Genomic DNA, 16,390 nt, shown 5'->3' with positions numbered 1-16,390 from the left:
ATATATTAAATATATATACATATTTAAATCCAAATATCCAAAACTAACAAAAGCCTAATAATTGTAAAATTTTATGTAAAACCTTGGGGCTTCCCTAATTTATACCAAAGAATTAACCTTTTATAAAAGTAAGCACAAATATACTCTAACATTTTCTGAGTGGCTATTTGGAGCCAGTATTAGCTTATTTGTTTGGCCCTGTACTAAACAGATATATGAAGGGACCAGGAGTCCAATGGTCAGACTACCATCTGACTAAGGCAAACTGCTCTTCATTATAAAGATGGGAAATAAATTAGGGCCAAGCAGATAGCTTGAACAGGATAGGTCAGAGTATTTAATTATTAAAAAATACTCAGAAATAAAGTTGGTCAAACAGAAGGGTCAGATTAGAGAAAGTCTTAAATGAGGCATTTGCATCTTATGTGCTAAGAAATAAAGACTGCTGGAGTTTTTGAGCAGAATAATGGCATGTTCATTGAAGAGTCAATGGAATAGAATATCATCTCCAAAGCCAAAATGCCTTTTTGAATCTTGACCTTATCACTAATTAGTTGTGTAATCTTTTGAAAGTTACTTAAGTTCTCCAAATCTTAGTTTCCCTATCTATAAAAAGAGAACTGTTATGAAGATGAAATGAAATAACATAGGCTAAGTGCTTAGCATAATGCCTGCCACATATTAACAACGTAATGAATGCTATTCCCTCTAAATTAACATGACCAAAATATGTAGACTGACAGAAGACTAACTGGAATTAGAAGGATGGAAGCAGAAATTTGGAAGAATTAGATATAAGACCCATTTGCAAAAAGACCTGACGACTGTCAGAATGTAAGATTTCAGAGAGACAGAGAGAGAGAATGAGAATTGTTTACTTTGGGTGCTTAGTATCTAGTTCCCTTCCCAAGCTTGGGGAATTTTCCACTGTATGTATGAGCCTTGATGGGAAGCAGGAACTCATCTCTTAGAAAGCTGAAAAGACAGATACACATTTTCCTTGCCATGTACCAAGGCAAGTTTCCTTGCCTTTCCACATACCAGGCTTGAGTTAAAAGCTGAGCAGCATGACTTATAATCCTTGTGGGAAGGAAGGGGGAGGGATAGCATTAGGGATATACCTAATGTAAATGATGAGTTAATGGGTGCAGCACACCAACATGGCACATGTATACATATGTAACAAACCTGCACATTGTACACATGTACCCTAGAACTTAAGGTATAATAATAAAAAAAAAAAGCTGAGCACCAAATAGATATTTCACACAAGTTGGAAATATGAGAATAAAATCAAAGTGAGGGTATTATACATAAATATAGAGATAACAGTTAAAGCCTTGAAAAGGAGAGAAAAAGATAGAGGGAGGAGAGTGCTAGTAATGACTCTACAAAAGCTAGCACCAGCTCCAGGTACACAGATGACAATAAGTATTTGCAGATTATCTGAACAATGGAAAATCTTTTCCAATGTTGAAATATTTATACTGTAACCCTAATCAGTTATCTTATTTATTTCTGTACCATGCAGTCATCAGGCCTATATCTAAAACATAAGCATCTACAAATAAATAGCACTATGTTATATGTTATTTGGGTTAGAAAGTGGTAGTCAGGGGGTTGCTATTGAATGGTCATGGAAGGCCTCCGTGGTAAGTTGTCATTTGAGAGATTTGAGTGAATAATTTCTGCTAGGCACTTCAATATCTGGGGGCAGAGCATGCCAGTGAGAGCATCAGGTAAAGTAATATCCTGGATATGGATAAAATGTTTGGCCTGTTAGATGAATGAAAAGGCCAATGGGGTTGAAATAAAAGCATCAGTAAGGGAAGAAGTATTAACAGAATGAGCTGACATCAGAGAGGTAGCCAGAAGTCAGAGACTGTCAGGAGATTGCAGACTGCTAGTGCCAGGAGTTCAAAGGGGAGATCAATGCATATTGAGGGATAATACACAGAAAGTTTCTAGCATAACACTGGCACCCAGCAAGCACTGTGCATAGTGTTTATTACTATTATTTTTAATTATTATTATTTTTTTGAGACAGACTCTTGCTCTATTGCCCAGGCTGGGGTACAGTGGTATGATTTCCGCTCACTGCAATCTCCGCCTCCCATGTTCAAGCGATTCTCCTGCCTCAGCCACCCAAGTAGCTGGGATTACAGGCACCTGCCACCACGCCTGGTTAATTTTTTTAGGTATTTTTTAGTAGAGATGAGGTTTCACCATGTTGGCCAGGCTGGTCTCAACCTCCCGACCTCAAGTGATCCACCCGCCACGGCCTCCCAAAGTGCTGGGATTATAGGCATGATCCCTGCCTATTTTTAATATTAATAATAACTTGTGAGAGTGGTACAAAGAATTCTTAAGATACCTTTGACCCAGATTTCCCAAATGTTTACTTTTTACTGTATTTGCTATGTAGGTATTTTTTTTCCCTGAACTGTTTAGGAGTAAGTTGTGGCCCGGTGCACTGGTTCACAGCTGTAATCCCATCATTTTGGGAGGATGAGGCAGCCAGATCACTTGAGGTCAGGAGTTTGAGAACAGCTGGCCAATATGGTGAAACCTCATCTCTACTAAAAATACAAAAATTAGTCAGGCATGTGTGGTGGCATGTGCCTGTAGTCCCAGCTACTCAGGAGGCTGAGGGAGGAGAATTGTTTGAACCCGGAAGGCAGAGGATGCAGTAAGCTGAGATAGCATCACTGTACTTCAGCATGGGTGACTGAACAAGACTCTGTTTCAAAAAAGCAAAAAACAGAAAAACAGTAACTTGCAGAAATTATGGCATTATACCTCTAATACTCAGTGTATCTTCCTCAAAATGAGAAATTATCTTATAAGACCAAAATACAATAATCAAAATCTGGAAATTAACTTTTTTTTTTTTTTTTTTTTTTGAGACAGAGTCTTGCTTTGTCACCCAGGCTGGAGTGCAGTGGCGCAATCTCGGCTCACTGCAACCTCTGTTTCCTGGACTCAGGTGATCCTCCTGCCTCAGCTTCCCGAGTGTAGCTGGGACTATAGGCGTGTGCCACCATGCTGGGCTAATTTTTTTGTATTTTTGGTAAAGACGGGGTTTCACCATATTGCCCATGCTGGTCTTGAACTCCTGACCTTAAGTGATCTACCCACCTCATCCTCCCAAAATGCTGAGATTACAGGCGTGAGCCACAGTACCCACCTGAAATTAACATTTATACCACATTATTATCTAATCTACAGACCTTATTTGGATTTTGTCATTTGTCTCAGTTATGTCTTTTACAGCAAAAGAAAATCCAAGATGATGCATTATAATAGCTGTCACGTCTCTTTAGTCTCCTATAATCTGGAACAATTTCTGAATCTTTTATTTCATGACACTGACATTTTTGAATACTATAGGCAGATAAGTTATTTTGTAGACTGTCTCTCAACTTAGATTTGTTTCCTCCTCATGATTAGATTCAGGTTACACACTCTTGGCAAGGATGGCATAGATGGGTGGCTGAATTCTCCGTGCATCCTGTCCTGCACAATGCTGCTGCTTAGTCTGTTTTCTGTCAACATTATTTTTGATCATTTGCTTCAGTGCTGTGTGCCAGGTTTTTCTACTTTAAATATACTATTTGTGTATTTGTAACTAGTAAACATGTGGCTGAGAGACACTTTTAGACTAAGTATCCTGTTGTCAAACTTTTCCCACTAGTCTCAGCATCCACTGATAATTCTCGACTGAATTGGTTACTGGTGGTTACTAAATGGTAACTTTTGCAATCTCATCTTTCCTTCTATATTCATTCATTGGCATTCTTCTGTAAGGAAGAGCTTTCCTTTCTCCCTTGTTTATTTGTATAGGTGTGGAACCATGGATACTTATTGATTTCATAGGTTATAATCTTTTACTATTATTTATTTTGAAGCTCAGATCATCCCAGATTTGGACAATAGTAGCCCCTACAAACTGTTTCCTGTGTCTTTTGACCTGTCTCCATCATTCTTTGACCACTTCCTTTTTTCTGGTCTAGAGGATGTTACACAATTATCTGGTACTTTTTCTGCCCCTGTCCTGCAACCAGCCATTTCTCCAAAGAGTTCTTTGGCCATATATGTACTTATTAAAGTATCTTTTTCTTTGTTCCTCCCTCCCCAAATAAAAGATTATTTGGTACCTTTCGTTGAATCGATTCCCCCAACTGCAAATAATGTACCAACAGTTGACTTCCTAGGTTTTGTCCGAGGACTCTGTAACATGGGTCGTCTCTCTGGTAATAAATGGTACTTCATTGCTTCCATAATGAGTTTCTGACATTCTATATCATCCCGAAAAAGTGCATTATTTTCCATGTCTGCCAGGAACTAGAAAAGAATAGTGGTGGGTATGTATACTGAATGACTAAGAAAATGGTAGGGTTTACCGAAAAAAATGACATAACTATCAAATGGATTTTTACATATTTTAAAAAAATTCAAGCATAGGCACATATTTTTAACTAAAATATGCAACATTTACAAGATTTACATTTTAAATTTCACTGAAAAACAAAACATGAGTAGCATAAATGGTATCCTCTAAAATCTTAGTACTGTAGTGCTTATCTCTGGGTAGTAGGAATACTGGTGCTTTTTAAATAAAGTTTTTTTTACTACTTTTCTATAATTTCCAGATTTTCTAAAATAAATAATTTTACTATTAAAATCAGAACTAATTCTAATGGAAGAATAATTATAAGTGGGAGATGACTAATTATGCTGCGTTAACTTTGCTAAACAATGTCCAACTAACAACTGCAAAAGCAAAAGTTACCAATTTCTCAAGGGACAATGAACTCCAAACAGTGATTGGTCTAAAAACATTAAAATCCCTTTTGTGTCACTGAATCCAACTTTATGTATTTATATAACACAAATACAATTTTTATATGTTTATATAGCACAAATACGATTACACCTTGTCTTTTTAAAAATGATAGTCTTTTAAAAAATAAAATGAAAGTACAATCACATTGGAAATTAAATAAAACAAAAAAAAATTTTAAATCTTTTCCTTTTGTGCTTGGTTCTCCATCCCCCCCTCCCCATCCTGCAATTCTTCCCTGCCTTATAAAAACAACCTGGTGTGCAGCCTTTCATATTTTCTTCATATTTATGCAATCCTCTGCTGACATAATTCTCATACATTTATATGTATAACATATATAAATACATGTAGTAATTTTTACAGTTCTTTCTTTTAGTAATTGTTTTATTATATGCTTTGCTGCATCTTACCATCTTTACTCAACAATATCTCACGAAAATTCCTCCAGGTCTTCTGAAAAGGTATAGTTCTGATCTATTCTTTTTTTTTTTTTTTTTGAGACGGAGTCTTGCTCTGTCGCCCAGGCTGGAGTGCAGTGGCACGATCTCGGCTTACTGCAAGCTCTGCCTCCCAGGTTCACACCATTCTCCTACCTCAGCCTCCCAAGTAACTGGGAATACAGGCGCCCACCACCACATCCGGCTAATTTTTTGTATTTTTAGTAGAGACGGGGTTTCACTGTGTTAGCTGGGATGGTCTCGATTTCCTGACTTCGTGATCCGCCCGCCTCGGCCTCCCAAAGTGCTAGGATTACAGGCGTGAGCCACCGGGCCCGGCCTGATCTATTCTTTTTAATAACTGAATAATACTCTATAGTATATAGATATGCTAATTTTTTAGCCATTTCCTTATTACGGACATTAACTTTGTTTCAGTATGTACATACATATATTCATATGTATATATGTGTATATATACACATATGCATATGTAAATATACTTTTTTCTGCTACTAAAAACAAGTCCAGTACAAAAGTCCTTATGTATTAATTTTTACCTTTATAGGACAGATTTCTAAGAATTGAATTGATTCCAGGTGGGTCAAAGTATATATGTATGTATGTATGCACGTGTGTGCATATATATGTGTATCTGTGTGTGTCTATGTGTATGATCAATGTTGTCAGATTATTTTCCAGAGTGGCTCACATTCCATTATAGTCATGTATAATAAAATGGCTCACATTCCATTTTATATATATATAGAGAGAGAGGAAAGCCATGTACACATATATATATCTAGAGAGAGAGAGAGAGACCTATACATATAGCCACGTATATAGCCATATATATGTATATACGGCCATATATGTGTGTCTATATATAGAGACAGCCATGTATAGCAAAGTGGCTCACATTCCATTACAGCCATATATAAGAGCACAAGACCACAACATTCCTGCCAGGAATAAGTGCTTTAGCTCTTTTTGTTAATGATATCACATTTTCCCTTTAATTTGAATTTTTCTGATGTGAATATAAGCATTTAAAAATATTTTGACCATTTGTACTTTTTTCTTCCTTTATCTGCCTCCTTTTGTCTACTATCTTTTGATTAAAAATTTGTAAGAGTTTCTTATAATACACACACTAATCCTTTATTTTCAACTGTATTTTCTAGATTTTAATCATTTGTCTATTAAGGTTGTTTCATAATACTTTTGCTATTCAAATAATTTTCATTTTTAGGTCATCAAATATGTGTCTTTCTTTTCATAGTCCTGCTTAGAAAGTCTTTTTGCTGCAGTTTGTAGATGTAGTCTCCTGGATTATCTGGCAAGATTTTATTGCTTTCTTTCATTTAGGCCAAGGATCCATGTGAAATTCATTGTTTTTGGAATTAATGTTTAACTAGAGTATGAGTAGAGGAGCATTTTTATTTTCTTTAAGATCAAGAGCCAGTTCTGTACCACTTATTAAATAACCCCGTCCATTTCCAACTGAATTGAATCTTGGTCATAAATTACATTCCATAAATAGATCTCAAGGTATATGAGGTTTGTTTTTTTAATTCTTTATTCTATCGATCTATTTGTTTACTCCTATTTCTAAATAGCATATTTTATTACAGTGTCTTTTAGAGCATATTCTGATACCCGATATTTTTAGGTTTCCCTCGCTGTTAACTTTCATAGCTTTCTTGGCTATTTTTGTACCTTTATTTTCATGTAAACTTAAGGCAAATTTATCCAGTTTTTTTTTTATCCTGATTCTCTTGGAATTCTAATAAGAACTTAAATTTATTAATTAAATTTATTAATTTTATTAATTTTGGAGAACTGATGTTTTTATATTGTCTTTCTGTTCAAGAAGCCTTTCCATTTGTTGTATAGCTTTCTACATATTATACCTTTCTTGATTATATATTTCCTATATATTTTATTATTTTCATTGCTATTGGGAATGGGTTTTAAAAGTTTACTTCATATATGTTTTGCAGGAGAGAAAATCTACTGATTACACTTGTATTAACCTATTGCTTTACCAAATTCCCTTATTAAGCTCTATGTGTTATGCAAATAATCATAACTGTCACCAAATAGGGATAGTCGAATATCTTTTTCTAATGTGTATGCCAATTATTTTATTATTGCAATTGCTAAAGCCTTCTAAAGAATGTTAAATAATTAGGATGATAGAGTATCTTGTTTCTGGTTTGAATTGATATGGTTTTAGTGTTTCATTATTTAGGACAATAGTTGCTATAACATTTAGTCATCTATTTTTATTATATTCAATAAAGATAATATAGATTTTCATAGATTTTTTTTTTTTTTTTGAGACAGGATGTCTCACTGTCACCCAGGCTGGAGTGTGGTGGCGTGATCTCAGCTCACTGCAACCTCTGCCTCCCAGGTTCAGGCAATTCTCCTGCCTCAGCCTCCTGAGTAGCTGGGATTACAGGCATGCGCCACCACATCCAGCTAATTTTTGTATTTTTAGTAAAGACGGGCTTCACCATATTGGCTAGGCTGGTCTTGAGCTCCTGGCTTCAAGTGATTCTCCTACCTTGGCCTCCCACAGTGCTGGGATCACAGGCATGAGCCACCATGCCTCACCCCTTCATAGATTTCTTAATGATCATTTCAGTATTCCTGGAAAAAGACCTTTCTGGTCAGAGTGTATACTTTCGATACACTGTGGGTTGTATTTGACTATATATTTCTTTACAATTTTATTGGGGCACACTTTACATGTCCTAATTTATCCATTCCAAGTACACAATTCAGTGATTTGTAGTAAATTACCAAGTTGTGGAACCATTACCATAAAACCGTTCTGAAACATTTTCTTCACCTCAATTAGATCCCACATGCCCATTTACTGTTGATCCTCATTCCCATCTTCTGTCCCAAGCACTAATCTGTCTCTACAGATTTGCTTTTGCTGGACATTTCATATACAGAGAATCATACAATATGGAGACTCTGGTGTCTTGCTTCTTTCCCTTAGCATACTTTTGAGACTTGTCCCTGCTGTAGCTACTCGTATCAGTGCTTCATTTCTTTTTATCATTGAATAATATTCCACTGTCGGTCTACTCCTCATTTTATCTATCCATTCATCAGTTGATGGATGCTTCTTAGGTTGCTTCCAGTTTCAAGCTATTATGAACAAAGCTGCCAAGAACGTTTATGTACAAGTCTTTGTGTGGATATATTTCTCTTGGGTAATTATTACCTAGGAGTAGAATTGCTGGGGCATATGGCAAATTTATGTTTAACTTTTTAAGAAACAACCAAACTGTTTTATAAAGTGGCGGCACCACCTTACATTCCCACCAGCACTGTACGAGGGTTCCTGTTTTTGCACATCCTCACCAATTGTTAGTTTGTCTCTATTTTAGCCATTCAGGAAGGTGGAAAATGTGGTTTTATTTTGCATTTTCCTAGTGACTAATGATGTTGATGATATGTTCATGTTTTTATAGAGGAAGAGGGAAACAGTCTCTAAAAAGAGTCACTATAAAAAAGTTGGTGGCATTTGGAAACTAGCACTGCATACCAAAGGCAAAAAACCAAAATAAGACGTAAGTCCCCTGACCTACACCAGAATATACATTTTGGTATTAATTACTCCACATTTTTTTCTATGCATACAAAACATAGTTATACTTGTCACAGAAACCATTAGTGAATATGCATAAAGTTGGCTCATTAAGGTTAATTTTAATGTTTATGTTAATTCTATTATATACAATTACTTTAGTCATTTCTAAATAAAAATGTAAAAAAATGTAGAAAGTAAACTCTTGGAAGACTCAATAGTAACTGCAATTTGAAGCAAAGTATATTTCCTAATACACAGATAATCTATAAATTATGAATAAGTAGGATTAATTACATTTGAATTTAAAAAGCCATTAATCTAAGTAAGTATCACATTAATCAAATGGGAGGAGCCAGGTATCATTTAGAAAATTATTCAGAAGACACTGAGAGAAAACTACAAAATATATACTCTTATGTACTCTGCATTTTTGGTGAATACTAAATGCCTTCTCTGCTATAAAAGAAGAGCAAATTATTAAAATGAAAGCATTCATAATACAGGAACAAAGTTTCATTTTATAAATTTTTATCCTCACTCATATTTGTTCACCTTATGACTACTGCTCTAAAACTGTCCCCTCAAACACAAATAGAATGTGAATAATTTATGAACTCTATAGATGTTAAAAAAATGTTTTGGAGGCTGGGCAAGGGGCTTATGGCTATAATCCCAGCATATTGGGAGGCTTAGGCACGAGGATTACTTGAGGCCAGGAGTTTGAGAGCAGCTTGGGCAACAAAGTGAGACCCTGTCTCTACAAAAAATTAAAAAAAAAAAAAACTAGTCAGATGTGTGATGGGGCACAGTGACTGTAGTCTCAGCTACTCGAGAGGCGGAGGTGGGAGGATCATTTGAACCCAGGAGTTTGAGGCTTCAGTGAGTTATGATTGTGCCACTACACTCAAGCCTGAGTGACAGAGTGAGACCCTGTCAAAAAAAAAAAAAAAAGTTGTTTTAGTATCAAGACCTTGTAAACTAAAAGAATGCTAAAGGTAAATACTGACTCATTTTATATTTCCGACTTTCTTTAGAAAACAATACCAAACTGAGAGTGGAATAGCAGAGACTCAGATACTTATAAATTCAGGCTAAACATTGAAAACATTTACAATTTAGGTGTCAAAATCTTTTAAATAATGTATATATGCCCTAGTATTTCTATTCACATGGTTTAAAATTTGATCAAATTGAAATGTTTGGAATGCTTTCAAGAGTAAGATAAAATCAATCACAGTACTTTGAGAAGCTGAGGTGGGAGGACCACTTGAGTCCAGTAGTCGAAGACCACTCAGGGCAACATGGTGAGACCCTATTTCCACAAAATTTTTAAAAACTGGGCACCGTGGCTCACACCTGTAATCCCAGCACTTTGGGAGACTGAGGTGGGTGGATTTCTTGAGGTCAGGAGTTCGAGACTAGCCTGGCCAACATGGTGAAACCCTATCTCTACTAAAAATACAAAATTAGTTGGGCATGGTGGCGTGTGTCTGTTAATCCTAGCTACTTGGGAGGCTGAGGCAGGAGAATCTCTTGAACCCAGGAGGCAGAGGTTGCAGTGAGATAAGATTGTACCACTGCACTCCAGCCTGGGCAAAAAGAGCAAAACTCTGTCAAAAAAAAAAAAAAAAAAAAAAAAAAAAAAAAAAAAAAAGCCATATAAAATGATCATCAGGCATTATTTCCTATATTATTTTAAGAATCTACTGTTGGAGACACTATGATAAAATTACTGTATGTAAATTGAATCCCTTCTAGCCAGGGTAAGTGGAATGTTTCATATTAACAGAGTAGGATAAAATCTCATTTAGTTGGTATCATTGGAAAAGGAGCTATTTCATAAAATAAATTCTCTTGGTAACCAGACCTAATCTGAATTTTAAAATATTAGTCATTTATTATTTGATTGGCATATGGTAATTTAATAATTGTTATATTTTCCTACCTTTTAAAATAAAACATACAGGATACAATCCAACACTTTCTTCATTATTTTAGTGTCTACTTCAAAACTTTATTATCTGATAACTCTAATTCTGCAATCCTGCCATTCACTTATGGCAGTGAAAAAAAATCAACCCTGCCAGTATCTCTAAATGTCACAATACTGCAGCACAGTATTATCACTGTGGGAAAGAAAAATGTTCTGAGAGGTACAGTAACTTGTTTAAATTATACAAGGCAATGTGGCTTCCATCACCACTACTTATGGTGGACAATGGTTCTCACACTTGAGGATGCATCAAAGCCACTGGAAGACTTTTTTTTTTTTTTTTTTTTTTTGAGATGGAGTCTCGCTCTGTCGCCCAAACTGGAGTGCAGTGGCCAGATCTCACCTCACTGCAAGCTCCGCCTTTCGGGTTCACGCCATTCTCCTGCCTCAGCCTCCCGAGTAGCTGGGACTACAGGCGCCCGCCACCTCGCCCGGCTAGTTTTTTTTGTATTTTTTAGTAGAGACGGGGTTTCACCGTGTTAGCGAGGATGGTCTCAATCTCCTGACCTTGTGATCCGCCCGTCTCGGCCTCCCAAAGTGCTGGGATTACAGGCTTGAGCCACCGCGCCCAGCCTGGAAGACTTATTAAAACACCATTTGCTAGGCCCCAGCCCCAGAGTTTCATATTCAGTAGGTGTGAGGTGAGGCCTAATCTGTATTTCCAAGAAGTTCCAAGTAGTGCTGATCTTCCTGTTAGGGATTGCACTTTGAGAACCACTGGGCTAATCCACTGGATTTTCCTTCCTTGTCTTCTCTGTAGCAAAGGATAATGATAAAACTTTGTCCTTTTTGAAGTATGATATCAATTTTTAATAACACTCTGGTTATTTAGCCAGGTTTGGGAACAACCTCTATATATTGTGTCTCCTAGGGTTCCATCCCGAGCACTCTTGTGTACTCCTTGGCCAGTGTCATTCTCTTGCCTTTGGATTCAACAATCTAAGGAAGTAGTTTTCAAAAAAGTCTAAGGACTTCAGAGTCCTTAGACTCTAAAAGAATTAAAGGTGCCAAGAAGCTTTGGGAACATGATTCTTCAACTTCCTTCCCCATTCCCTGAATTAGCTCTTCATTCTATATTCCTTGTTTCAATTGAGAGCACCTTTTAATTAGCCTAATTGCACAAATCAGAGTCAGTCTCGATTCCTCTTTTCGTATACCCTCACCATTCAGTCATTAAGTTTTGTCAATCTGACCTCATAAATAGCTCTTGAGCCTGGTAATTTCTGTCTATATCCTCTGCCAGAGTGTGCCTAATTCACTTGTCTGAATTCCAAAAGCCTTCCTAATGGGTTTTGGCTTTGACCCCTCAGATCCATTCTCCACGATGCAGTTACAGTAATCTTTCTGAAATAAAATTATAATTATGCCATTCCTACTAAAAAATCCTTTAGTGCTTCCTCATTGCTTTCAGGATAAAATTCAAACTCCTTGGCATAACTAGAGGTTCTCCATGTTCTGGTCCATTCCCCTCTTCAGCCTCATCTCTTGACTTTATCCCCTTTTATTTCTGCACTCTAGCGATGCAAACTACCTTCACATTCCAAAATACAATATATTTGCTCATGACTTCATGATGAAGTACAGCTCCTATTTCTCCTGGTTATCACCCTCTTTTGGGTGGCTAATTCATAATGTGGATCAAGTAACACTGTAAGAAGTTCTCCCTGCTTTCTCGTCAACCCCTCTTTTGGGTGGGTTACTTCCATTATTTTCAGAATGCCACATTCACGTATCTGTCACAGTCTTCATCTCATTATAATCACTGATTTATTTTTTAATCTATTTCTTCCTCCATCTGATACCATCTCCCTGCTACCTCTAGCAATTTTACACACAGTACATTCAAGAGGCAGAATGGTTTAGCGGATAAGGTACAGAACTGTTCTTGGGTTCAAGTCCCACCTCTGCCTCTTATTAGCCCTATGATGTTAGCCAAATAGCAAAAACCAATTAAAACCACAATGCAGAAAGAGAGGAATTTATGCAATCACACTGTGATTTTGAACATACGGATTTATTTTTTTGGTCTGTCACTTCATTTGCACAACAGGTGTTGGAACAAATGATCTCCAAAATGCCTTTCAACCCTAAGAACTTATGGCTAGGATTACCAGTAGTATCCTGGATAAGAGATATTTTAAAGGTCTATGAGAGTCGTGCAAATATAGTAACATGAATATTTGAAACTACAGAAGTGAAGTAAATTGTCAGGTTACTTAATTGCACAGATTCTTTTCAAAGTCAAATAGGATTTTTCAGATTTGGTATGATTTCATCTAGAAAGAATTTTTTAAAATCTGCTAAGTAGCAGTAAAAATGTAACTCCCTTTAAAAAATCTGATTTCAAGAGAAACATTTTATTATGTTACTTTTCCTGAATTATCAACTCATGCAGTTTCAGTCCTATGTATTCATACAATATTCTATTTCTGAAGAGGAAGGTCTTACAAAGCATCCACATTGATTACTGTCTCTGTAACGTAAAGAACAGTAACTTTTGCTCACAACAGCAGGAAATAATGCTTTATGCTCAAGATAACTGCAAATAAGAGAACATTTATGACACTTTTAAAAAAGCAAAAGAAAGTCAACTTGAACAGTAACAGCTCATTCTTTTTCTGCTTTCAAAACCTCTTTCACCATTCAAGGCCTTGAGATAGGCAGCAAAGTATACAGGGAAAATTTTATATACTCCAGTGAAAACTGTAAAAGGGGAAAACTATGCATGTAAATGTTATGACTGATTGCCTTGAATGCACCAACTAGATAGCTCTTAATTCTGAAATAATATTTTTATTCACAGCACATTTTATATAATAGAGCATGTTTCTGATCCTTATAATAATCCTGTGAGATAGTCAGGGAAGACGTTATCTCTACTTGACAGATGAAGAAACTGAGCTGTGTGAATATGCCAAGTCACAGTTTTAAAATGTCAGAGCTTTGACTATTAATATACCTTATTAATCTATATATCACCAGAATCCAATATTTTGTGGACACTTTATTAAACATGTGGCAAAGAAATTAAGCTAAATTTTCTGGTTTCTAGAGTCCAGTGCTCCTTTTATTAGCAGTTTTAGTAATTCTCCTCCAATTGGTAGGATAGGTTTGTAGCTGAGTCAATTAAATTACTAACCCCAAATCAAGAATGTTACTTAATTAAGGATGGGCACGGTGGCTCACACCTGTAATCTCAGCACTCTGGGAGGCCAAGGCAGGCAGATCACCTGAGGTCAGGAGTTTGAGACCAGTCTGGCCAATATGGTGAAACCCTATCTCTACTAAAAAATACAAAAATTAGCTGGGCATGGTGTCACGCACCTGTAATCCCAGCTACTTGGGAGGCTGAGGCAGGAGAATAACTTGAACTGGGGAGGCAGAGGTTGCAGTGACCTGAGATCGGGCCACTACACTCCAGCCTGGGCAACAAAGCAAGACTCCATCTCAAAATAAAATTAAAAAAAAAAAAAAAAAAAGTTACTTAATTGAAGCAATTTAGGTAGCCAGATCTTCTGGACTGAAAACCTAAGCAGAATTTTGTTAGCTACTATCTTTTCACCTACACGTTTCATAGGAATACGTGTAAAATTACTTTCTTTGATAGAATAGACAAAGAAAAATTCCTATGAACAAGTACCTATTAATTACCTGTGGTGCAAGAAGAGGTAGCCTAATATAAGCCAAAAGTTTACTTAGATCTTTCCGTCTCTGTTCCAAATCATGACGGACCCAAGTAAGAAGTGCATTCAATATTGTCTCCTCATTAGGAATGTTCATGTCATCACTTGCCAAGAGCTTTGCAATTTCGCTGGCTGGTAATAATACAAATTCCTGGTTTCTGATTACTTCCATGAAATGCTCCTAGAGGGAAGAAATAGCAGATAAACAATATTGTCCCTTCTGACCATCACAATTTACTTAGAAGAAAGTAAAAGCTTTTTGTGTTAGCTACCACACACAATTTATATTTTAGACCTTACAATGTACTACTACTTGTTAGGAAAGAAACACAGCAGAGAAAAAAAAATTAAACTAGAATTATGTTGTTAAACATATATAAGTAGAATTAAAGTGTTATATCACTTATTACATTCAAAAAATGGACCTGGGACATTTAAGTATTGCTTCACTCAAGTTAGGAAATACTTTTGGCCATTCTTTTGAAGGAAGAGAGAAAAAATGAATTAGACACTGAGATGTATGATACTCTAACACGAGAAGTAGTTAGATTTGTGGTTTGGATTTGTAGGTGCCGAAGAATTTGGCCAGCAGTGGAGCCAAACACCTAGACAGCTTGGTTACTTCTCTAACTAGGAAATGGCCTCCAGGGTGGCTAGATTTTCCAGAACCTTTCTAGACCACAGATGTCTTCTCATATCTTCCCTGGAATGAGTATTTGTCCTTAGGGTTATACTACAACCATATTGGTCTTCAAGATCGTTTTAATGATATTTATAAGACCATCTAGGATTTTGGGTCTGTTTTCAAATTTTTAATCTCTTTTAAGGGTCTGTTTTTTAATTTGTTATATGTTCTAAGTGTCTGTTTTTAAATTTTTAATCTCTTCTAATATAATTTACAAAGCTCTTTTGGTCTCATAGGAAAAAGGACCAAAGTGGGGGAAAAAATTAGTGACCTACAATGCCATGGGATCAGGACATTAGATAACTCAGTCCTGGCCTCACGTTAGAATCAAATCCTCTATAATTGGAAATGGGAAATAAAAATGCCGTTTGGTGTGAGACGACCTTGATAGGCTATTATGCTAAATAATCAGGAGAGAAGGAAAACATACCATCTGATTTGAAAGGCTGTAAGTCTTAATGAATGGATAGTTGACATAGTTATAATATAAATGCAAATGCTAGACACATATTGTCCCTTAATGTTTTTCTCGTATTTCCTGATGTATTATCGCTGTCTCAGCATGCAGAGGTTTACTAAAGAAGCTAAGGCTGTTTAAATTAGAGCTAGAGATAAGGACTATCAATAACTATCTTCTATATTAAAATGCAAATTATATTTTCCATATAGCCTGTGGTAACTCAAGTGAGGTACTGATCTAAAATATATATTAGCTTGGCATTCCTATCAGTAGAAGTTCTAAAGGGGAAAACCATTCATGAATAATTAATGAAGTTCAATTGCTTCAATTTATCATGATTTGTTCAAGGATGTCTAAATGAGTCTATTTTAAATGATGGATTATCATTTCAGAAACATATTTTAATAAAACTTCAATGCTAGAATGGCTCCAAGCAAAAGGTTCTATTGAATTGCATACTGACATTATTTAGTAACACATAGCAAGAACTACAAAAATGTTGAAACTCTCAACCCAGTTATCCCATTTGTAATTTAAACCTTAATAAATAATTTGTAAGCAAAAAACAAAGCTGAATACCTAACAATACTTCTCTGTATTATTATTTACAATGGCAAAAAATGGAAAATAGCCTACATGTTCAGTTATAGGGAGCTGTATATTAAATAAGCAT

At 36.0% G+C, this 16,390-nt stretch overlaps 1 protein-coding gene across 5 annotated transcripts in view; it reads right to left on the bottom strand.

Annotated features, from left to right (window-relative positions):
* Positions 1 to 16,390, bottom strand: part of KLHL5 (kelch like family member 5) — a 67,904-nt gene that overhangs the window by 20,858 nt on the left and 30,656 nt on the right. For all 5 annotated transcript variants that reach the window (XM_017883774.1, XM_017883775.1, XM_017883778.1 and 2 more), the window contains 2 exons: positions 14,541 to 14,753; positions 4,158 to 4,344 (listed from right to left, as the gene is read on the bottom strand). In XM_017883774.1, the coding sequence (XP_017739263.1) occupies positions 4,158 to 4,344; positions 14,541 to 14,753 (400 nt within the window). The remainder of the gene's footprint in view (positions 1 to 4,157; positions 4,345 to 14,540; positions 14,754 to 16,390) is intronic.

This window comes from Rhinopithecus bieti, unplaced genomic scaffold, assembly GCF_001698545.2.
Source record: "Rhinopithecus bieti isolate Rb0 unplaced genomic scaffold, ASM169854v2 scaffold_13349, whole genome shotgun sequence".
Classification (NCBI taxonomy): domain Eukaryota; kingdom Metazoa; phylum Chordata; class Mammalia; order Primates; family Cercopithecidae; genus Rhinopithecus; species Rhinopithecus bieti.
This window is presented reverse-complemented; position numbering and strand designations above follow the sequence as displayed.